Raw genomic sequence first — 23,505 nt, 5'->3', positions numbered from 1 at the left:
TAGAGGCACACATTGTCATCCCAGAAGATCAAGAGTTCAAGGTCAGCCTGGGCTACACAGCAAGACCTTGCTCCAGCACTCCCCCCAAATTAATTAATAAGTTATTATTATTATTGTTATTGTTATTATTTTGGGTTTTTGGATTTGGTTTTTTTGAGACAGGGTTTCTCTATGTAGCCTGGCTGTCCTGGAACTCACTCTGTAGACCAGGCTGGCCTCAAACTCAGAAATCCGCCTGCCTCTGCCTCCCAAGTGCTGGGATTACAGGCGTACGCCACCACCGCCTAGCTAAATTATTTTCTTAATTGAAGAGCAAAGGAGACTGGGAACACAGCTCAGGGGTACTGCACTTGCCTGGCATGAATGACGCCCCAAGTTCAATTCCAAGATAACTGGGGGTGTGAGGGGCTGAGGACAGAATAGGAAGAAGATAGATGTAGGTTATCTGAGCTACTAACGCCACCATAAAAGTTCATGAAACATCTGTAACTCTTCCACAGTATGTGGATTATGGTAGAGGAAAAAGTAGACAGAAAAAGAATGCTTTCCTAACTAAAGCACTTCAGACATATACATATACATATATATTATATATCCTGGAAACATTCGGTACCCCCCCAGCCCCTCCTCACCCTACCAAGGCCTCCCCACCCTACCCCACCCTACTCCACCCTGCCAGGTCCCTCCTTCCTGTCTTTCTGCTTTTTGTAAAGTACTTTTAAATTATAAAATACAAAGTGATGCTGTGAATTTTCTCCTTGGTAATGGAGATGATTTAGATCAGCAATTTCCTATGAAGGAGCAACTTTGCCCCCAGCAGATATCTGGCAGTGTCTGAATATATCTGCCTGTCACAGAGGGGTTGGAGCTAGCTGGAAGGAGCTGCGAGCACATAGTGGACAGACAGAGCGAGCCTAGGGCAGCCGGCTAACACCCTACTCCCCAAACACCGACAGTCAGTCGAGAACCCTGCTCTCACTCTGAGATTTCAGGACTGTTTTTAAATATGAAAAAAAAGACTGCAAAAGTGAACAACAACACAGCCTGGGGCGGAGCTCAGTGTTGTAGTGCTCCCTGCCTAGCAGGTAGGGAGCACTCCCTGCCCTACAGGTCCAGGATCCTGGGTTCTGTCCACCACCACCGAAGAGTAAGAACTAACATATTCTTTTACAAGTAAGTTATCTAAAGAATAGCAACTTTGTAGCCTTAAAAATTTATGTTAGAAACATGCTTACCAATTTTGTAGCCCCATATAAGTTGTTCAGTTTCCTCATCTATAAAATTCTAACTAACACAAGCCCTTTAGGACTGCTGTGAAAACTGTCCTCTGTCCGTCTGGTAGAAGGAAGGCATGGCAGACTGTCATCAGGCTTAGGGTCAGGCTCCTTCTGTCTTTAACTGCATTTAGGCCAAATTATAATCAGAGTCTCACTACAGAGGTTTAAGTGGGTATAAGGTCATGCATATTGTGAAATGGACACATTAAGCAAAACTGCCACATGACACAGAGGTATTATAGGGATTAAATGTTTTATTTAAACTATTTCAGCCACAATTTCTCCTCATTTTAGGAATAAAAAAGTATATAATCTTTTTAACTTTTAATATAGCCATTGTCTCCTATAACTATAGTAAAAGTAACCAGAGGAGAAGAAGCAAAGGCAGAGGGAGGCTCTCAGTTCAGGAAGAGCACTGTTCTAGGTTCTGAGGGGATCTCGGTTCACACGGAGCACTGTTCTAGGTTCTGAGGGGAATCTCAGTTCACACAGAGCACTGTTCTAGGTTCTGAGGGGATCTCGGTTCACACAGAGCACTGTTCTAGGTTCTGAGGGGATCTCGGTTCACACAGAGCACTGTTCTAGGTTGCCTCCTACTGCTGTCTGTGATAAAACACCAGGACCAAACTTGGGAAGGGGAGGGTCTATTTAGCATACACATCCCAATCAAAGTTCATCACTGAGAGAAGTCAAGGTGGGAGCTTAGAGGCAGGAATTGATGCCTGCAGAGACCATGGAGGAAGGCTGCTTGCTGGCTTGCTTCTCTAGGCTCATGCCTGTTACCTTTCTTATACCTCACAGGACCACTTGCCCAGGAGTGGCACCACCTACACTGGGCTGGGACTTCTTATGCCAATCATTAATTAAGAAAATGTTCCACACACTTGCCCACAAGCCAGTCTTATAAAGGCATCTCCTTAACTGAGGATCCTCTTCCAGATGGCCAGACACAGAAGCACACATCTGAACCCCGACATTCTGAAACCGAGACTTACTTTGGTGGTGATCCTGTACGTGATGTAGGTCTCCATTGTGCAGACATGCTTCTTGGGATCATCAACTGTGACAAAGAGATCTCTGGTCTCACCATCAATGTCATCATCAAGCTGAAGTCTGTTCAGAAGGGAAGATGAAGAAGCAGGGCTTGACGTGCCTGCTGGAGTACCACCATTGGGCAAGATGAGATCCTGGAAGAGAGAAGGACATCCTTACAGCCCACAGGGACGGAGAACCTCACCAACACAGCTGCTGCAGCCACCTCAGAAGCACCTCAACAACAACTTTGACAGCGCCAGTGCTTCTGTTCACTCAGAACAGGTCAGAGGAGGACCTTAAGCAGGAGCTGGAGCAGAGGCCATGGGGTGATGCTGCTTACTGGCTTGCTCTCCATGACTTGCTCAGCTTGCTTTCTGAGAACACTCCAGGATCACCTGCCCAGGGATGGCACCTCTTACAGTGAGTGTGGCCGTCCCACATCAATCATTGATCAATAGAGTGCCCCACAGACCTGCCTACAGGCAATCTGATGGAGGTATCTTCTCAACTGAGGTTCGCCTTCCCAGATGATTCTAGCTTATATCAAGTTGACAAAACCTTGAAAACCAGCACAGTAGCCCATCATACAATCTGTCCTCTTTTGTATTTAATTTGCAATTTCAGATTTTAAAAGATCAAAGAGATTGTCAGAGAGAGAAATATCAGAGAGGGATGGAAGGAAGGTAGGAGGGAAGGTGGGGGGCAGGCAGGCAGGCAGAAAAAAAGGAAGGAAGGCCAACAGACTTATAAAACAACAGCTTCCATTCTTTCTGCCTTAGGATGAAGGTGTAAAGCGACCTGAATAAATTACATGTTAAGAATGTGTTACAAATATAACATTGTTAAAAGGCTACGATAATTTGAATGAAAATGGTTCCCATAGGCTCACAGGGAGTGTCACTATTAGGAGGTGTGGCCTTGTTTCAGAAGTGTCACTGGGGGTGGTGGGCTTTGGGGTTTCAAATGCTTGAGCCAGTGTCTCTTCCTGCAGCCTGCTGATTGGATATCAAACTCTTATACCTCTCCAGCATCACGTCTGCCTGCATGCCACCGTGGTTCCTGCAATGACTACGATGGACTGAACCTCTGAACCTGTAAGCCAGCCCCAATTAAATATCTTCCTTTATAAGAGTTTCTGTGGTTATGTCATCTCTTCCCAGCAACAGAGACCCTAAGACAAAGGCCCAGTCTCACGGTCCTGGTGAGTGAGGACTTGACGAGGGAACAGAGCCCTGGATGTTACCTCCGACAGCACTGCAAGACAAAGACTGAGAATGTGGCGAGAAAGTGACATGATAGCAATGGAAAGGCTTTGATGACCCAGATCACAGGGTGGGTCAAGGAAGTGCTCTGGAGGCTGCTATGACCTGTCCCCTAAAAGTCACCTCGGCAGTCATATCCATGAGGTACAGCTGATCAGAGGAGAGCCCAAAGAAAAAGACAGGAAAGCATGGTCTGGGGTCAAGAGAAATGTCATCTTCCTAGGTGGGTGACAGAGCACAAAGAAGGTTCTTTCCTTTGTTCCCATCTGCACCAACCACAGATCATGTAATCAGACACTTAAGGCAATGTCAAAAATAAAACCTTTGCTGGGCATTGTGGTGCACGCCTTTAACCTTAGCCCTTGAAAGGCTGAAGCAGGTAGATTCTCTTCGAGTTCAAGGCTCACAGAGCTTGAACCATAGAGAGTTCTACAACATCCAGGGCTATAGAGAGACCTGTCTTTAAAAAATAAGTTTCTGTACCTACTAAAATGGTGTCATCTTTACATATGATGCTCATGGGTTCAAACTCCCAACCTTACACTGGCTTCTGTGGTGGTCTGAGTAGGTATGACCCCCATAGATTCATGTGTTTGAATGCTAGGTCATAAGGAGTGGCACCAGTGGGAGGTCAGGCCTTGTTAGAGGAAGTGTGTCACTGTGGAGGCAGGGCTTTGTTTGTTTTTTGGGTTTTTGTTTTTTGGGGTTTTTTTTTTTTTTTTTTGGTTTTTTCGAGGCAGGGTTTCTCTGTGTAGCCCTGGCTGTCCTGGAACTCACTCTGTGAACCAAGCTGGCCTCGAACTCAGAAATCTGCCTGCCTCTGCCTCCCAAATGCTGGGATTACAGGCGTGCACCACCACCCCCACCCCCACCTCCCCACCCTCACCCCTCCACACCCCCACCCCCAGCTGGAGGCAGGGCTTTGAGGTCAAGCTACTCCCAGGGTGAAACACATCCAGGCTCCTCTTTGCTGCCTTTGGATCGCTCTCAGCTCCTTCTCCAGCACCACATCTGCCTGGACGCTGCTGTGCTTCCCATCACGATGGTAACGAACTAAGCCTCAGAAACTAAGCCAGTCCCGAATTAAATGGTTCCTGAGACAGTCAGAGTGGCATTGCCCTTTTAGTAAAATTTAAACACGGACTATAGGCAAGACACCTTACTAGGCTCCGCAAGAGTCTGCCTTTACATTTATCAACACTAGAGCACTGGCCTTAGAATAGCTCAGTCAGGGCTGGTGAGATGGCTCAGTGGTTAAGAGCACTGACTGCTCTTCCAAAGGTCTAGAGTTCAAATCCCAGCACCCACATGATGGCACACAACCATCCGTAATGAGATCCGACGCCCTTTTCTGGGGTGTCTGAAGACAGCTACAGTGTACTTACATAAGAATCAAAAAAAAAAAAAAAAGAATAGCTCAGTTAGTGGCTAACCACTGCACGAAAGAACAGAAGAAATAAAGATCCTTGGCCAAACAATCAGCTCACACTGAGCTAGCCTGGACACTTCCAGAAGCCACCATGCTGTCGTATACTGTCTCCGAAATCCACCTCATCTTAGACGTCTCCAAATATGTGAGATGCTCTCTCTTCTCGAGTCTTCCTTGACCACTCCTCTCCATATTTGGAAGGTACCTGCACTGAAGCAACTATCAATATTAATCATTGATCTATGGGCTGAAGAGATGGCTCAGTGGTTACTGCTCCTACAGAGGACTAAGGTTTAATTCCCAACACCCATCCAGTGGCTCATAACTGTCTATAATTCTAGTTCTAAAGGATCTAAAGTTCTGTTGTGGCATCTGCAGGTACCACACACATGTGGTGCATATACATAACTGCAAGCAAACAAAACATTCACACATAAAAATGTTTTTAAATCTTTTATACACCTAACTTATCCAATGAATATAAGCTATGGCTCCAGCAATGGCTCTCCTTGTGTGTGCCTGAGTACATGTGTGTGCACCGTGCTAGCATAATTACCTATCTGCCATCTCTTTCCCTGGTCTACAGAGACCCTGTGCTAACTTTCCTAGGGCTGGCCCTAGGGACCTCAGCCAGTAACCTTCAGGAACAGCCACATATAATCTGAAATGCCCAGAGTACAGAGAGAGTCAAGCAATCAAATAGGTCAGATCCTTCCCTCCTGGGACCACACAGCCAGGGTGTAGTCCCTTGTTCCAGGGTGTCCCCACAGTAGGTAAGCGCATGGGAATGACTGAGGAACCTCCAGTGCCCAAAGTCTCTGAACACTGAGGCTATCACTGACTGTACCCATGACAGCCTCCCAAGATTAGCAAGTCAGCCATGATCTCTCTCCATGAGGACACAGACAGAAAAGAGGACCTAGCCCGCCCTAGCGTTTGCTCGGCCAACATTTGAGCCCATGTTCCTTCCCACATGGAAACCCATCATGGAATTTTCCAGCCCCTTTGTTATTCCTCCTCTCATTCTCTGGTCATAAATCCTTCTAGGCAAACATAAAGCTGGTCAGGTAAAGCCAATGTTTCTCTTCAGGGTCATAAGTTTATCACAAAATGATTCTCAAGACACTGCCCCATGAGAAATAAAAGCAACAGGAAAACACGAAGAGCTTAGGAGTGATGATGGGGGTTGGGTCCAGGCGTCTCGGCCCAGCAGCAGCTTCGGCAGTGGCTGGCGTCTGCTGTGACCTGGACTCTCTAGCAGGCGACTGATGCTGGCAGCAGCACCTATGACCAACAGGAATGCAGACACAGCTCTCTACACCACAGCTAGGAGCTTCAAAACTTCAAGTTCAAGGCTTGAAAGCTGACTCAGCTGTTAGCAGAGGATACCCGGGTAGGGTAGCTCACTGTGACTCCAGCACTACAGGGCATCTTCAGACACCTGCACTCATGCGCACAGCTCAAACACTGACACAATACATATGCATATAATTAAAAATAAGTCAATACAGCAAGTCAGCCAAGACTACTGCACAATGAGATCCTGGCTTTAAAAAAAGGTTTTAAAATATATAAATCCAAATATGTTGCTTCCTTGCTTTAAATTCTCAAAACTATCCCATTATACAAGTCTAAACTCCCTCCCATAGAGCGGACACTACTGACCCAGCCCCTCCCCTCCTCCACACCACGTCTCTCCCTGAGTTCCTCCTGCTCTGAATCACTGGCCTTCTGGCTGACCCTGGCTCCCTGTGCCCTCACGGCCTTTACATTCATTCATTCTCTCTCTCTCTCTCTCTCTCTCTCTCTCCTCACGGCCTTTACATTCATTCATTCTCTCTCTCTCTCTCTCTCTCTCTCTCTCTCTCTCTCTCTCTCTGTGTGTGTGTGTGTGTGTATGTGTGTGTGTGTCCCAGATTCGAATGTGGCTACCCCCTCTCTTCATACAGGCTGCTGCTCGATGATCCCCACTTAAGAGGTCTTCTCAGTCCAATAGAATATAAAAGTAAGCCTGTATTCTTTCATCACTCTTCAACTCCTTCTCCGGCTTTGTTTTTTTCACAGGATTATCATTATTTGAACTTTATTGCATAGTCACTGATTCGACTGACTGACTGACTCTACTCATCTGTGAATTCCATGAAAGCAGAGACTATGTCGTACAGGGAGGGAGGTTCTCAAAAGGTAGAGATGAATGAGTCTTAGAACAACAGAAGACACGGGATAGACAGACCAGACCCCTGAGAAGTGAGAACACCTCCAAGGGTAACCTGAGCCACACTGCCCATGTTAGAGGCTTGCCCCCACTACAGGACATGGTACCTTGGTTCTCTTATTTGCAGTAAGTGTACAGCAGCACTGAAGGGTCAGTATACAGGAGCGTAGAAGAATTTTAATCCAACAACAAGGCTGCTCCGGCAAAGTTAGGATCAGGCTGGAATGCAGAAGCTGCACACCTTTAATCCCTCTGGCTGGAATACACACCCTAGGTCCTTCTGGAAGCAATACAGACACACCCTTAGTACATACCTTTAATCTTAAACAATGACAACTAATTGAGGAGCAGACGAAGTGATGAATCAGAGGAAGATTTGACCGAATGAATCAGAGATAGGATACGCCCAACTCATACAAGGACAAGAAAGAGACGCTACTTCAAAGTAGTGAGGGAGAAAGGAAAGTTCAGAACTGTTTAGTTCAGTTAAGTTCAGCACTTGGAGTTCAGAAGCAGTCTTTTCGAGCAGAGCAATTCAGTCAGAAGCTAAGAGAAGCCAATTTGAATCAATCTGCTTGGAGAGGAGTTTGAGCCAGAACAGCTGAGTTGAGCCAGCCAGCCAGAGTTCAGAAAGCTACACAGGGTGAGTTTACTCAGCTGTAAGTCTCGAGGCTGAAATGTTCTAGGCCTGTGTTAGCAGACGGGGCTGGAAGGTGAAGGCTTTAAGAACCAGGCTTGCAGAAGTTAGATTGTGCGGAGGCTAGAAGCTTCAGGCTTGCAGAAGTTAGATTGTACAGACGCTAGAAGCTTCTAGGCCTAGGGGTAGTTAGATAAGAAACGTTCTGAGCTCAGCCCAAGCCTAGTAATCGTAAAGCTCGTGTGGCTCTCCTCTCATCACTTCATCTGAGGGCACAAGCACAGCCACATTTACAGGGGAGTAACCAGAGGAGTGTGTGTGACCCACGAGAGCACGGCACAACGCATGTCACTGTTCAGTTTAAACAAAAAAGCAAAAAACAAAAATCAAAAACACACACACAAAAAAAACCCAAGCTGATTTGTCTGTTAAGTACTTTACATTTCATTATAAACTGTGGTGTAGGGTTTACCATGGGCACATCAATGTTACTGAAAAGAAAAAAAAAATCACAGTAGAGACATAGCTGGTACTCAAATTCATTTTCTTACTGGTTTTATCATGCAAACACCTATTTAGAAACAATTCTTATGAACTATGGTAACTGCTTGCTGACCAAAAAATGTCATTGCCGTAAAATGTCAACTCTCACCTGTAAGAACATTCCTTCCTCTGTCCCCTGCCTGTCACTCCATACACAAGGAAGATACAGAGAGAACTTTACAAACTCCTCTGGTTCAAAGATTTTTCAGTTTCAAGATCTGTTATGGTCATCTGTTAGCAAGATAATTAACAGAAATCTCTGTCGAGATTCTTCATTAGGTTAAACAGAGGTTTACAAAGGCAGAGTGGCTTCTACCTGGAGCCAATGTGGATGCAGTAAAAACACAAGTAATGCTAAATAATCCAGCTTCTCTATAGACACCACTGGGAAAATTGGTCAAGTGATGACTCCATTTCAGAAAGGCCTGGCAAAGCAGTTCAAGGTGCCCCACAGGAGAGAAGGACAGCACTGTCCACAGCCTGTGCTTGCCTGGTTTGCCCCAATTCACACGCACAGTGGACACCTAAAGAAGGAATGTCCTACACAGATCAAACAGATGATTCTGCTGTGAACTTCAACTTGAACCCACTATGGAGAATCAGCTCAAAGGGAAAACCTCAAAAGTATGTTTGTCAAAGATACTCAGAACAGAACAGCAAACACCATGAAACCTGGAAAATAACCAGGACGCATGGTGTTTACAGCAGCAAAACAAAATGTTACACACATTATAAAAACTGGGCAGAGAGGACCATGCCTGTAATCCCAGCTCTGAGGTGGCAGAGGTAGGAAGCTTACAAGTTTAAGGACAGTTTGCATTATAGGGCGAAGCTAGGCTTAAAGAATAAATAGGTAGGTAGGTGGATGGATGGATGGATGGATGGACGGACGGACAGACAGACAGACGGACCGACAATTATAAATCTAGACTTCTAGACAACCTCAGTGTTAACCACAGCAGCTTACTTCCTCCCCATCCTACCCTCAGTTGCTAATTTGGCATCTAAAGAACAGGCAACAAAAAGGGTACACAGTGATAGGAAAAACAGTATGACTCTGGAAATCAGGAGAGGGTCACCCAAGTGCCAGACTCTTGAAAATGTTCTACTAGACACAACTGGGACACTGCTGAAGAGGGAACCACAAGGCACCTTTAACAGTTTTTGAGGCTACTTACTGTCACCGAGACTCACACAACGCCCTCATGTGCACCCTAATTTGAAAATGCAGTTGTAGGGTTGGGGTAGGCAAGACAGTGAGACAAAGGAAGGTTTCTGGCAGAGGCACACAAGGGCAAAGCACAACGGAGGATCACCAGAAGGGGGGCACCCTGCCCACAAGGCTATGGTGCTTCACTGGTGCAGATGAACCCAGACAGACAACTCTGGACATGTTCACTGGCACAAAACAGACATAGCAGAAACCACAGAGGGGTGGGCTCTACCATGGACCTCGGGCCACTGGGAACCCAGACCCTGGGATGAGCCAAGCCAGCTTCCTCTACTGGAATACCAGGACCCCTCTTCCTGTGTGAGTGATTACAAGTAAAAAACTCCAGAAGCCAGTTTAGCAACATCAAGCAATCCACCTGTTCAGAGGCAATGCCGTCCACCTGTTCCAATGCAAGGCCAATAGCAGACATGTGTTATTACCACTTCAGCCACGAGTAAACAAAGTAGAAGAAAATAGAAACCTTAAGCCTGCATTACCTCATCATCCTAACCCAAGAAAACACACACAGGGAGAGTCAGAGTTCACACAGCAGAGACAGACATGAGCGAGATAGCTTTATCCCACAGAACCAACACATCCGGTCACATCTACTCCAAGCTCTCAGCCTTTTTTTTTTGGGGGGGGGGGTTGGTTTTTTTTTTGTTTTTTTGTTTTTTGTTTTTTTCGAGACAGGGTTTCTCTGTATAGCCCTGGCTGTCCTGGAACTCACTCTGTAGACCAGGCTGGCCTCCAACTCAGAAATCCACCTGCCTCTGCCTCCCAAGTGCTGGGATTACAGGTGTGCGCCACCACCGCCTTGCTAAAAAAAAAAAAAAAGAATCTTTAGAAAGAATGTGTTGGGGCTAGAGAGATGGTTCAGTGGTTAAGAGCACAGACAGCCAGGCATGGTGGAGCATGTCTTTGACCGCAGAACTTGGGAGGCAGAGGCAGGCGGATCTCTGAGTTCAAGCCCAGCGTGGTCTACAGAGTGAGTTCCAGGACAGCCAGGGCTACACAGAGAAACCCTGGGGGGGGGGGGGGGGGAAGGGGAGCACAGACTGTTCTTCCAAAGGTCCTGAGTTCAATTCCCAGCAACCACATGGTGGCTCACAACCATCTGTAATGAGATCTGAAGCACTCCTCTGGTGTGTGTCTGAAGACAGCTGCAGTATACTCATATAAATAAAAAATAAATAAGTTTTTAAAAAATACAAATAAAAAGAATATGTCAAAGGGCCAGAGAGATGGCTCCGTGGTTAGGGCCTGCTGCTGCTCTTGCAGAGGGCCTGGTCTAACTACCAGCACCCACATGGTGGACCCAAACCATCTGTAACTCCAGTTCTAGGGGATCCAATAGGCATGCATGCAGACAAAATATTCATACACAGAAAAGTAAATAAATAATTTTTAATTTTTTAAAAAGCTGGTTAAGTGGTTAAGAGCACTGGCTGTTCTTCCTGAGGACCTGGTTCAACTCCCAGTACTGACATCATGGCTCACAACCAATGTGACTGTAAATCCAGGGGACCCAATACCCGTACATAAAATAAAAATAAATAAATAAGTAAAGGAGGGGAGGGGAGGGAAGGGAAGGGAAGATAAAAAAGGAGTCTGAGGTTAGCTCAGTGGGTGTCTTTCTGTTTCAACCCCAGTGCTGGGATCCGGTGTGTGCCACCTCACCCAGCTTCAGAAGTAAACTTCTGACACCCAGTGTGTGCCACTGTTCAGCATCTGGAGAAGATGCGCTGACACCCTGAAGGATACCTGAGAACACGGACTCAGCCAAATGCTTTATGGCAAGTCATGATTCCCCAAGTAAACTTCAAATGTAATATAAGTAACAGTGAGGTGAGACCCTAACATGGTAGAAATGATCAACGCACACAATGCAAGTGCACATATACTCTCAGTTATTCAGTGAAAAGGGGGAAAGACACAGAGGTGACAGTAAGCAGACACCCCAAGTAACCCGCCCCTCTTCCCAGGAGAGGATCACACATTCTTACTGTTGCCAAGTGGCTTCTTACAGAAAAACCCCAACACCGCTGGCCTTGGGTTAGGTCATGTGACTTGCTCTAGCCAAAGGCAAAGGAATGACTACAGCATAGGCCAGATCTCAGCTGACTGTTGGGAGTTCTTGTGTCTCCACAGTGTCTTGCTCTCTTTCCTAGCATGTCCCCCAAAGGGACTGTTCCCTCAGAAATGTAAGATCTGGGAAGGGTGAGTACTGCTGACTCACAGCCAGAAAACACAGCATGACCTGAAGTTAATGTCTGCGACCAGCTTTGAGCTTTGGGAGTTGTTTATTATTTCAGTGGCGCTGACTAGTGCATATAATTATAAAATGTCTGTGTAATTTTCTAAACTGCAGAGAGGAAATGGTCATACAACACTAGAGAACTTTTAGGACATTATCCTTTTCAAGCCTGGAGTTATTTAAGTATGCCTTAACTAGCATGTACGAGTCCTTGGGCCCTCCTTCCTTCTTACTAGTACAAAGGGTCCCTCCCGTTTTCCCCACTGCCCCAGAAACCCTACCTCCAACAATCTCCACAATGTCCACAGCCATTTGCACACATCCTCCAGGTTCTGAGGCCGCCACAGACTGGTTTGCAGGCTGGTGCTGTCCGGGATACGTTTACACTTTCCTACTCTGGATTCTGACCGTTTCCTATGTGACAAAGACTCTTCCTTACATGTGCACTCACAGACTACCTGTTTCCACACTTACAGGCCAATAAAGCCTTTGAGAAACTGATGCACCCATTGGCACAAAAAGAACACCTTCAAATGAATTTCAGAATCAGAGAACCCCAGTCCATATTCTTTGGCTAGGTTTCCATGATCTCTGGACGTAGTCCCTGCTCTGGGCATTCTTAGGAGCAAGGATCTTGCTTAGCTAATGGATTTAAACATGGCTCCTATGCATGCCTTCTGAGGAGGCACCACTAGTACAAGAACAGACTGAACATCTAAGTGATGACGGCCAAAGTGACGACGCCGGGCTACTGAAACAGGACCAAGACCATCTGTGTTTAAACCACTCGGTAGAAATGCCAAAACTGCTAATGATGACACAAAGCAAAACTGGTTGTAACAGTACCCCTGGCCTTGAAGAATGAGAGCAAAGGGTGCTGGGACAGCTTGAGGAGAATGAGGACTCCACATGGAAAAGCAAGGGTAGGGGAGAGCAGTGTGGTCATTCCAGGCCAAGGAGTGGCCAGACTAGAGGAAGAGAGGCATTCTCAAAAGCCTCTCCCCAAATGAAGAACTAAGGCCACAGCAAGAAGACTGGCAACTGCAGGTGACTGGATGATCCTGACTGCCAATCTGACAGGATTTAGAATCACCATGGGGGGGGGGGGCATGTGGGTGTGTCTGTAAGGGTTTCTAGGCTAATTGAGGTGGGAGACCCACCCTCTAGGAGGGCAGCACATCCTATGGGTGGGGACCCTGGACTGAAAAGGAGAATGGTAACTGGACAGCAGTGCTTACCTCTCGGTCTCCTGGGCAGATGCAGCGTGACCAGCCAGCCACCCGGGCCCTGCCCCGTGCCTCCCCATCATAGTGAGTCTACACTAACCCTTCTTTCTTAACTCTCGTTCTTGGGTATTCTGTTTGGTCAATTCATGCATATACCACCTGGCAGACATCAAAGCCAAGTACGCAGCTTTCTAAGAAGACAGCCTAAGCTGTCCTAGCCCAACTCAAAGCACAACTCTCCCTGAGACCAGCTCTCTTTTATGCCCATCTCTAGCCTGCTCTCAGGATCCTACCAGCCAAAAGCCACAACTGAGCAACACACTCATCCTTCCACTGGTATTTGTGCACACCAGGCTATGGGGCACAGAACCTGCCAAAAGTCATCAAATCTGTTTGTTCTACACTAAAAGGAAAGGACTCTGAAGTGACAGGCATGTGGTCATTCAACGACATATAAAGAGCCTAGGTCTCATGCATGGCTGTCCCACACCACACTTGTGGAATGCTGTCCTCCAAGCACAACAGCCATTAGAGGAGTGGTAACCACCCGAAAGGGCCTACTGATGCGTCCCAGGGAAGGAGGCTTGTTAGACTCTCACCTGGGATCAGAGCCACTCCCTCCAGTGCCCTTCCTCCCAGCTGTATTTAACTTCTGCCCCCACCTGTGTTGTGGCCCAGGAGCAGCTCAGGCAGCTGTTGATGCTGCAACACAAAAGTTGTCACCCACACAGTTCATGCTCAAGAAGCATCAATCAAGTTATAAACAAACAAAAAAATCATATACTAAGTAAGCTTACAATTTGTGTTGGGCCTCACTCACAGCTCTCCTGAAGTACATGCAGCCCATGGGGTACCTGTGGGACATAGCTGTCAGAACATAGAGGATAAACTGAAGGGGGACTCCAGCTATACAGCTATGATGAAGGGGTAAAGAGAAATTTCACCCAGGCAGGGATGAGACTTTTTAGTGATACACAGCTGGCTTAATTAGGGTTTTATTACTGTGAAGATACACCATGACCAATGCAACTCTTAAGATTTTATTTATTTGTAGCTGTCTTCAGACACTCCACAAGAGGGAGTCAGATCTTGTTACAGATGGTTGTGATCCACCATGTGGTTTCTGGGATTTGAACTCAGGACCTTTGGAAAAGCAGTCAGTGCTCTTAACCTCTGAGCCATCTCTCCAGCCCGACCAATGTAACTCTTATAAAGGCAAACATTTAATTGAGGCTGGCTTACAGTTTCAGAGGTTCAGTCCATTATCATCACGGCAGGAAGCATGGCAGCCTACAAGCACTTGGTGGAGAAGGAGCTAAGAGTTCTCGATCTTGACCCAAGGGCAGAGACACTTCAGTAGGCAGCCATGAGAGGGCGCTCATCTGCACTGGGTGGAACTTGAGTATAGTACCTCAAAGCCCACCCCCACAGAGACTCACTTCCTCCAGCAAGGCCACACCTCCCAACAGTGCCACTTCCCATGGGCCAAGCATATTCAAACCACCACACAGCTGTGTGGGGTCACCTACATCCTATTGAGTAAACCCAAATAAACTCCCTGGTCCACCAAGCTGGGCAGACGGAATCATTACTTTGGTCTGCCACTGGTAACCTACCGGGGGTGGGAGAAATCCCCATGTCCCCAGGGAAAGTTAAAACAACAAGAACAACCCAGGTGCTCCTTTGTATATGGAGAAGGTGCCTAGCAGGGCCTTTATTTGACTGTTTGTTTTGTGTATGTGAGTGTTTTGTCTGCCTGTATAAATGTGTACCACATATATGCAGTGCCTGGAGGCCAGAAGAAGAGAACTAGAGGTACAGTGAGCAGCCATGTGTGTCCTGGCAACCCAACCTAGCCATCTGCAAGAGCAGCAAGTGCTCTTAACCACTGAGCAATCTCTCCAGCCCCCCACCCAACCTTATTACCACCACTCATTCATCTTGAAAATCTGGTCCTGGTTCATGTGTTTCTGAATTATCATCAGACATAGGACAATACAGATGTGTTGAAAAGTTAATAAAGAACATTCTTGGTTGTCAGAACAAGGCTCTAGAAGAAACAAAATACTAGTCTGTTCTGTGTGATCAAATTTGGGTTAATCATTACCCCCAGATCAAACTCTCTTGAGGGCAAAAGCCACTCAGGCAAGAACAGGACAGGACAGACTCACAGACCAATGGCAAGTATCAGATGTTACTATGATGATGGTCTTCACTGCTCTCATCTCTAAATGCTTTAAATCCCCCCTACATTTTCAGGAAGACTATAAGTGTCCTTTTTATCAGATACTACCAAAAATTCACCACTCTCTTACAAAACCAACTCTCTGGAATGTGTGGGCATCTCAAAGACAAAATTTATGTGCCAAATTGTACCATTTGATATGTATGGCCTTCCTTGGGAGAGATATAACTTCTGTGGTCTCAAAACTGTCTATGGGAAAAGGAAGGGCCACCGAGTTTAAACTGCCTTTCTGAGCTAGAAAAGGAACGGAAACATGCTCTCCTTCCCCTGGTCACAACTCAAACCGCTCTCTGGTAGAGTTCCCTCACACTCAGGGTTTGTGACAAACACACCCTACAGCTGCAGCAGTGGGAGGTCTTCAAACCCACAACCCAAACCGAAAATTAACCCAAGGCTAAACCGGAAGGAAGCATGTGGCCATATCCCAGAGGGCCATGCTTCCTACGCTCAGTGTTCATTTCATTCCTTTCTCTCCAACAAGGGGGACAAGGGTCACACAGTGTCAGCTCTGAGGCGTTTGCTCAGCAATGGCACCCAGATTCCAATCCACACCTTACCAAAAGCAGCCACTGGGGCCACTTCGCTAGGAGCCGCTCGAGGCGGAAGGTGTGGTGCCCTGGGCACCTGCTTTAGAAGCCTCATGTATTCCTTTGTAATCCACATTTTCAACCCCAACGTCCACATGGATGTCTCTGCAGAGCCATCTGCTTGGTCCATGACTGCTCCGGATCCCTGCAAATGTGGCTTGGACCACACAAGGCTGGTTCCTCTTTATGTCCATGGTTAACTGAGAAGAAGAAAGAAAACACTGCACCAAGAGTCTGGTAGCAGGAAAAAATTAAGAATGGGCTTGCAAGATGGCTCAGCAAGTGGGGGCACTTGCTGCCAAGCCTGACAACCCGAGTTCAATCCCCTGGCCTCCCACCAGTGGTCCTCTGACCACCTCACACACTAAGTAAACAATAGAGTAATTAACTTTTTGATCATTAAGGAATAAGAGAAAAAACAGGTTCTTCTCCCCAAATGCATGAGACTCCGGGCTTAATCCCTAGAACCTGTCAAAGCAAGAAACAGCAGGAAAGAGAAAAAGAGAGAGGTATGTATTTTAAGCTATGGGTTTTTTTTTTAACATCAAAAAGTGTTTTTAAGTTTATTTCAGTAAGATGAGCTGTCATCAAATTTAAAACTGCATCCATGTGTTACAGCCGAGGTGCACAGAGCTCACGCACACGGCTGCACTGTACTAGCATACAGCAGATGCAGTCTGACCCGCGAGCCCACAGCAGCCCTGCGGCTCCACACTCAGCATGCTGTGTGCTGAGGCCAGCCTGCTGCTAGTTTGTCATCTTAGCACCATGTTCTCACTGTCCTTTTGCTAGTGTATAAATGATTCAACTCACAAATTCCACTGTGTTACAACTGCCTACAGAATTCAACGCCGTCACATGCTGCCCCGCTGGGCGGCCACACAGCCACAGTATGCAGCAAGCTCCACCACCACTTAGGGGTGTAACTCCACACCACGCACACACAATGAGGAAATCATCTAGAAATCATTCCTCCCAACACATCCCTGTTGTAAAGAGACACACGTCTGCACCGGCCAGCCCCACCCTCCTTGTAAGGCCCTCTGAGCTAAGCTGCAGAGTTGAGCTCTGATAGAAGGGCCAGTTATCTGAAGTCCCACTTGAACAACAGATGACAGAGAGGCAGTTAGGTAAAGGAAGAGGCCAAACCTTACACTATGTCTGAAAACAGTATGTTATATCCAAGTTGGAAACGAAATAACACCTTCGAGTTGGCACCACAGGATCTGCAGATAGAACTTGTCCTGAGGCTGGTACACAGGAGATCAGTAACAGCATTTCTAAGCCTACTGCGTCTTTTTGCTCTTTTGGTTTTGACAGGGTCTCCCCAAGCGGCCCAGGCCCAACCTCCTGAGTGCTGGGGTCACAGGTGTGCACCACCACACCTGCTGAAGAGGCTTCTATTTAACATGTCACATGGTAGAGGAAAAATCCCAGCTATGCACATTGAAGACTATGATTATTATTGGTTAAAGCTGTTGCAGAGAAAGGCTAACAGATGCAGGAGCTCGCTTTCCTCAAAGCCTCTCCCAGGGACAGCTGCTGTTGGACAAAATTTAGCTAAAAGGTTCCTTTCCCAAAATACATATAATTAAACATGTGTTACGCACCTTTCTTCTAGTAATAAAATACCTGATTATGTCTCTATGAGATGTCAGAGAAACAAAATAATTTTAACTCCCTCTTTATGTTATAGACCAAAATACAGGTGCTTTCCAACACATGGGATCTTAAATAGCATATCTGACAGGTGCTGTAGGCCCCCAACCACAGCCAAGGGGATATGAAAAGGCAGAATCTATTAGTGCACGTATTTAATCCAAACACAGCATTCTTGATGACTGCCAGGTGCAGGTCTGGGGAAGCAAGCAGGCCGAGAGAGAATTACAGCAGGACTCCTGTAGGCTGCAGCATGGAACACTGCAACTCAATATGCTGCAATAAATGCACAAATACAGGAAAACCTACAGTCCAGAGGAGCGGGGAAGCAATCTTTCTCTTGGAGGACATTTCAGGATGGCTTTGACTTGATCCTTCAGCAGGATGGCAGGAGGCGGGGACTGAGAGTCCAGCCAGCTGTCAGGCCCAGGTGAGCCCCTCAGACTCAGCCACGGTGGCTGGAAGACGCCCTGCTCAGCAGGCAGGTCGGTCGGTGGGTCGGTCACACAGGGATACTGAGGGTGTGGGCGCAAATACTCCAGAACCAGGAAAGTGCCTTTCAGTGGAATACAGGTAGCAGTGTGAAGCAAGTACCGGGTGGAAACCAGACCTTGGGTGGATGTGAGCTGCTTGGGGGGGAAGGGAGGTGGGGGGGCGAGTGACAGGGAATCCAGCCTGGAAAGTAGATGAGCCCCAGCCTCAGACATCTTAAGAAAGCATTAGAGAAGTGCTCAGCAAAGGACGGCTAAGCTTTGAAGCAAGAAAGTGTTGAGCTTTTCAGCAAAAACACAGAACAAAGGACGGTTAGTACAAGCGACAGCGGGCACCAGGCAGAGGGCAACAGGCAGACACTACCCCTCCCCCAAGACACCAGGCCAGGAAGCCAAATGAGGGATTCTCAATGCTGAGGTCAGTGGTTAGAATCCCTCCACCACTGTCTGTCAGACTTATTCTCACCAGAAGCTAGCCTATGCTCTCTCGCAATGGAGATGGGCTGAGGACAAAGACTTGGATGTTCTCTTGAATGTTTCCCACATAGGGGGAACAACAGACCAAACCAGAGGGAAACTGTATTTCAGACTCAGGTAAGTTACAGAGGACTAGGCGATGCTGTCCTTCAGGCAAAACCACATACAGCCCAAATCAACAACCCTATGTAATCTCCAGCAGACACCCTTAGGGCAGGGCTGCCAAAGTGAATGCCTAGGACCTGAAGTGCGTCTGGTCTTGCTATCTGTAAGAGTAACTTGGAAGCAGTGGAGAGAGTGTATTATCTCTGTGTGATCACGGGCCTAAGCCAAACACCAGTGACAGGCAGGGGGACACAGGCCTGGGCCTCGGACCCCAGAGCAGGCACCACCCACCTCTCACATCCCGGAGATAACACTAAACAGTACCAACTAAGCAAAATATTCTGACTCCACCTTCACATTTTTCCAGGTGTGGCATGTAGAGAAGTCCCCAAACACAATCAGTCTCCATATGTGTTTCTTTGAACAACAAAATTCCTGCTCCACCAGTGTCCGAGAAATAAATCGAGTCATACTGCTGAAGAGACTTTCAGAGCTGGCCGGCTCCAGACGGTCCATAAGCCATTAACAAGTGGCTCTACTTGGCCCTCATCAATCCTCTGTCGACTCCAGAAAAATGAACCAAGAAGCACACCAGTGTCTGCACTTAGGAGTAAGCCACGTGGCTGGGTACCACTGCGGTGGTCCATCTGATGCTCGGGGTAATGCATGCACTCGGAGGGGGGAGCATTGGGATTCTCATCCCCAGAGAACCTTGGATGTCAGCTTGATGACCTGTCAGCCCCGAAATCAACAGAACAAATCTGAGTTTTAATATTAACTGATAACTCTGGAACTTCAAGTACTGAAATGATAATATATTATTCAATTAATTCCGATGGAGAACTTGGTTAGCTATTTTTAAAAGGATAAAATAATCAGGACCTTCTCAAATTCCAAATGCAAAAACAAATGTCAGTTTGCTTAAGAAGTCTTGTCACAATTTATAGCAGTGGGACACAAATTTCTCAGGATCACAGGATAAAGATGCTCATGTCTGTACCACATGCCGTCTGTCTGTCCTCGAAGCTCAAGCAGGCTGTAACTGCAGGGTTACATAAGAACACCGAAGCTTTCCTCTCACTAGTTTTTACATATTACAGCATGTAAGAAAGATCTCAGTTTAATGTTCACGTATGTGAAACAAGGCAGGAGGATCTGAGTTCAATGCCAGCCTGAGCTACATAGACAAGCCTTGTCTAAATAAGTACAGGAATACTCTCTCAATGGTGAGAGGTTAGAATGGGGACCTGGGTAAGGGGGGCAGTAAATGGTAGCAAGTGCTCCTGACTATGGCATGCTGGCTGAAAAAATATGCCCATGTCATAGACATGCACAGAAGCACACACACACACACACACACACACACACCAGCAACAGGAGGCAGAGGCAGGGAATCTATATGAGCTTGAGATTGAGGCTAGCCTGGTCTAAGGAGTGAATTCCAGGACAGCCAGGGCTACACGAGAAACCCTGTCTCAAAGAAAGAAAAGAGAAGAGACAAGACACACACAGAGATAGTCCAACACAAAAAATGAACAGCTATATAAAGTCAATAAACAATTGTTTATCCTCATTAGTAAATGACATACAAATTAGTTTTATTTTGTTTTAATTTTATGTGTACAGGAGTTGTGATGGCTGATCTTGGTGGTCAACTTGACTACATCTGGAATAAACTAAAACCCAAGCTGCTGGACACCGCTGTGAGGGAATTTTCTGGATCCAATTATTTGAATCATTTAGGATAGGAAGACCCATCCTAAACTGGATTGTTTGCAGTTGGATAGCTCACCCTAAATCTGGGCCACACCTGGTGGTAGTCCACATGAGAAGAAATGGAAGAAACACACTATTGCTTTTCTACCTGCATGCCCTCACACTCACTGGCAAGTTATCTCTCCTGCTACTGAGGCATTCTCTCGCTGATGTTAGAACCTACTTCTTTGGGATTCTGATATAGACTGAAGACCACCTGAGACAACCAGCCTTGTGGCCTTTCTGCTGGGAGACAACCTTGGGTGGTCTGAATGAAAATGACACTATCAGTTCACAGGGAGTGGCACTGTAGGAGGTGTGGCCTTGTTGGAAGAAGTGTGTCACTGGGGTTAAGAGCTTTGTGATTTCAAATGTTCAAACCAGACCCATGTTGCTCTCTTCCTGCAGCCTGCTGATCAGATGTAGAACTCAGTCTCAGCTCCTTCTCCAGCACCACATCTGCCTGGATAATGTCATAGCTCCCATCATGGCGAGAATGGACTAAACCTCTGAAACCATAAGCCAACCCCAATTATGTATTTTCCTTTATAAGACTTGCCATGGTCATGGTGTCTCTTCACAGCAATAGAAACCCTAAGATGAGGCCATTAGTGTACTAGCTGGACTACGGCCTGTAAGCCACTCTAATAAATCTCTTTTTAAATATGTATATGTGTGTGTATATGTATGTGTATATATACACGTGTGTGTGTGTGTGTGTGTGTGTGTATTCCAATAGTCTATTTCTCTAGAGAACTGAAACAAATACAGCTCAGGATGGCCAGTAATAATATACCATGTAGCCCAGGCTGGCCTTGAAGTTTTCAGCAATCATTCAGACTCCTGAGAGCCACCACACACAGATCACAGTATCAAAATGAAAACATTATCATTTCCCCTATCAACTGGGTAGCCTTAAAGACTACCTCTGACTCCAAGGCCTCACAGAAAACAAATGCAGAAACACCACACTGAGGTAAAGGGGTCCCTCCCCGACTCCTCCTGCTGCCCCCAAATCCTGTCAGAGCCAAAGACCAGGGGAGGACTCTGAAAATAGAAAGAGGGATGGTAACACATGGGTCTAAGGCTCTGTCCAGCTATCTGAGCTAAAAGAAAACTGAATGACAGACCCAGTGCCTCCTCTCTGCAGCCCTCAGCCATGCCAATGACAGATTTAAAATGCATTTTACAGCATCCATCTGTCTTCATGACTTAAGTGCTTCTCCTGTCAGCAGCAGACAGTACTGTCCCTGCCTGATGAATTTCCTCTTACTACGGCAGGCAGCCCTCAGAATCAACTGAGGCAGCCCAGGCCCTGACGGCCAGACACTGTGCTAAAGCCAGATGTTAGAGACATCTTTGATTCTGTACTGAGGTGTCTGAGTCAGGGTTTCAACAAACATCATGACCAAGAAGCAAGTTGGGGAGGAAAGGGTTTATTCAGCTTACACTTCTGCACTGCTGTTCATCACAAAAGGAAGTCAGGACTGGAACTCAAGCAGGTCAGGAAGCAGGAGCTGATGTATAGGCCATGGAGGGATGTTCCTTACTGGCTTGCTTCCCCTGGCTTGCTCAGCCTGCTCTCTTATAGAACCCAAGAGCACCAGCCCAGGGATGGCACCACCCACAAGGGGCCCTCCCCACTTGATCACTAATTGAGAAAATGCTCCACAGCTGGATCTCATGGAGGCACTTCCCCAACTGAAACTCCTTTCTCTGTGATAACTCCAACCTGTGTCAAGTTGACACACAAAACCAGCCAGCACATGAGGTGTCTGATGCCTAAACCCATGGACAAAGCTGGAAGCTGAGGCAGCCATCTGGGACCATCAGCCAGAAGTTCTTGAGCTAACTAGCCTAGAATACAAGTGCACAGGGCATCACCAGAAACAAGCCTCTGCCTCAGATCAAGGTAAGAGATGAGAACTCCTAAAAGATCTGACCTTCACACTAATGCCACAGTAAGCTCATATCCAGCCAGCCACACTTGAATGCGTACGCATACACACATTCAAACATAAATAGCAATACCAAAACCAAAATGGGGCTGGGCATGACAGAGAACGCCTTTAATCCCAGCACTTGGGAGACAGGCAGACAGTTGTGAGTTCAAGGCCAGTCTGGTCTACCTAGCAAATTCAAAGCCAGCAAGAGCTACATGGTAAGAGCCTGTCTAAAGAAAGAAAGCAAAGAAGAACCTATACTGACCACATGGGAAATGCCGGCTATGAGATGAGACAGGATTTTCTTCTTATTTAAAGTCCCTGGGGAAAATATCAAACTCAGGAGCACAGTGGCTGAGAGCAGAGGCCGGAAAGGGAAGGGTGGTGGATATGGAGTGGCTGGTTTCTTGGAGAAAGCAAAGAGGAAGGGATTTCTAGAACAACTGTTAAACTCTCCAGTGCAGGGAAACTCAGTTTACACTTCCTCAGCCTAGGAGGCTCTAGCCAGCCCCAGAGCACAACAGGAAGCTGCAAAGACCAAGTCCAGGGGTCAGTCTCCAGGGTCCTCCCTCTCCAGCCTCATCCTACACCTTCCCAGGCCCGGCAGCCTGGCCAAGGCCAGTTTAAGCCTTGGTGCCCAGGAAATGCCACATGCCACACACAGGTGCTTCACCATACTGTGGGGAAGGGGCTGTTAGGGACCTAACAGCATCACATTAAATAAATAAAAATAAATAAAATTAAATAAATAAAATAAATTAAATAAATAAAAATAAATAAATAAAAAATAAATCAGAATAAAGCCTTACTCCAAAAAGAGGGTTGGGGGTGTAGGTCAGATGACAGCGTGCAGGCCTAGCATGCAGGAGGCCCTAGATCTCCAGAACTGCAGATTAGGCATGGCAGTGCATGCCTCTAATTCCAGCAGTAGAGGCAGGAGAATTATGAACTCAAGTTCCAGGACAGCTTAGGAAACATTGACCGGTGGAGAAAAGAAAGGAGAGGAGGGAGGGTGGAAGGAGGGAAGGAGGAGGGAGGCCCCCTCACCCCCCTCCATGTGGTCATGTGGTCATGGCCGGCCTCTACTTCTTTACTCTCTCCCTCTCTCTGCCTTTCTCTGCCTCTACTACCCTCTTAACTCCCTCCCCA

General features: G+C 46.8%; 1 protein-coding gene across 1 annotated transcript in view; it reads right to left on the bottom strand.

Moving 5' to 3' along the window:
* The window catches only part of Snx30 (sorting nexin family member 30), a 99,881-nt gene that overhangs the window by 44,684 nt on the left and 31,692 nt on the right, over positions 1-23,505 (bottom strand). The window contains exon 2 of the mRNA XM_052176574.1: positions 2,273-2,464. Within this exon, the coding sequence (XP_052032534.1) occupies positions 2,273-2,464 (192 nt within the window). The remainder of the gene's footprint in view (positions 1-2,272; positions 2,465-23,505) is intronic.

Source organism: Apodemus sylvaticus, chromosome 3, assembly GCF_947179515.1.
Source record: "Apodemus sylvaticus chromosome 3, mApoSyl1.1, whole genome shotgun sequence".
Taxonomy (NCBI): Eukaryota; Metazoa; Chordata; class Mammalia; order Rodentia; family Muridae; genus Apodemus; species Apodemus sylvaticus.
Note: the sequence above shows the minus strand (reverse complement) of the source record. Positions and strands in the feature narration are given on the sequence as shown.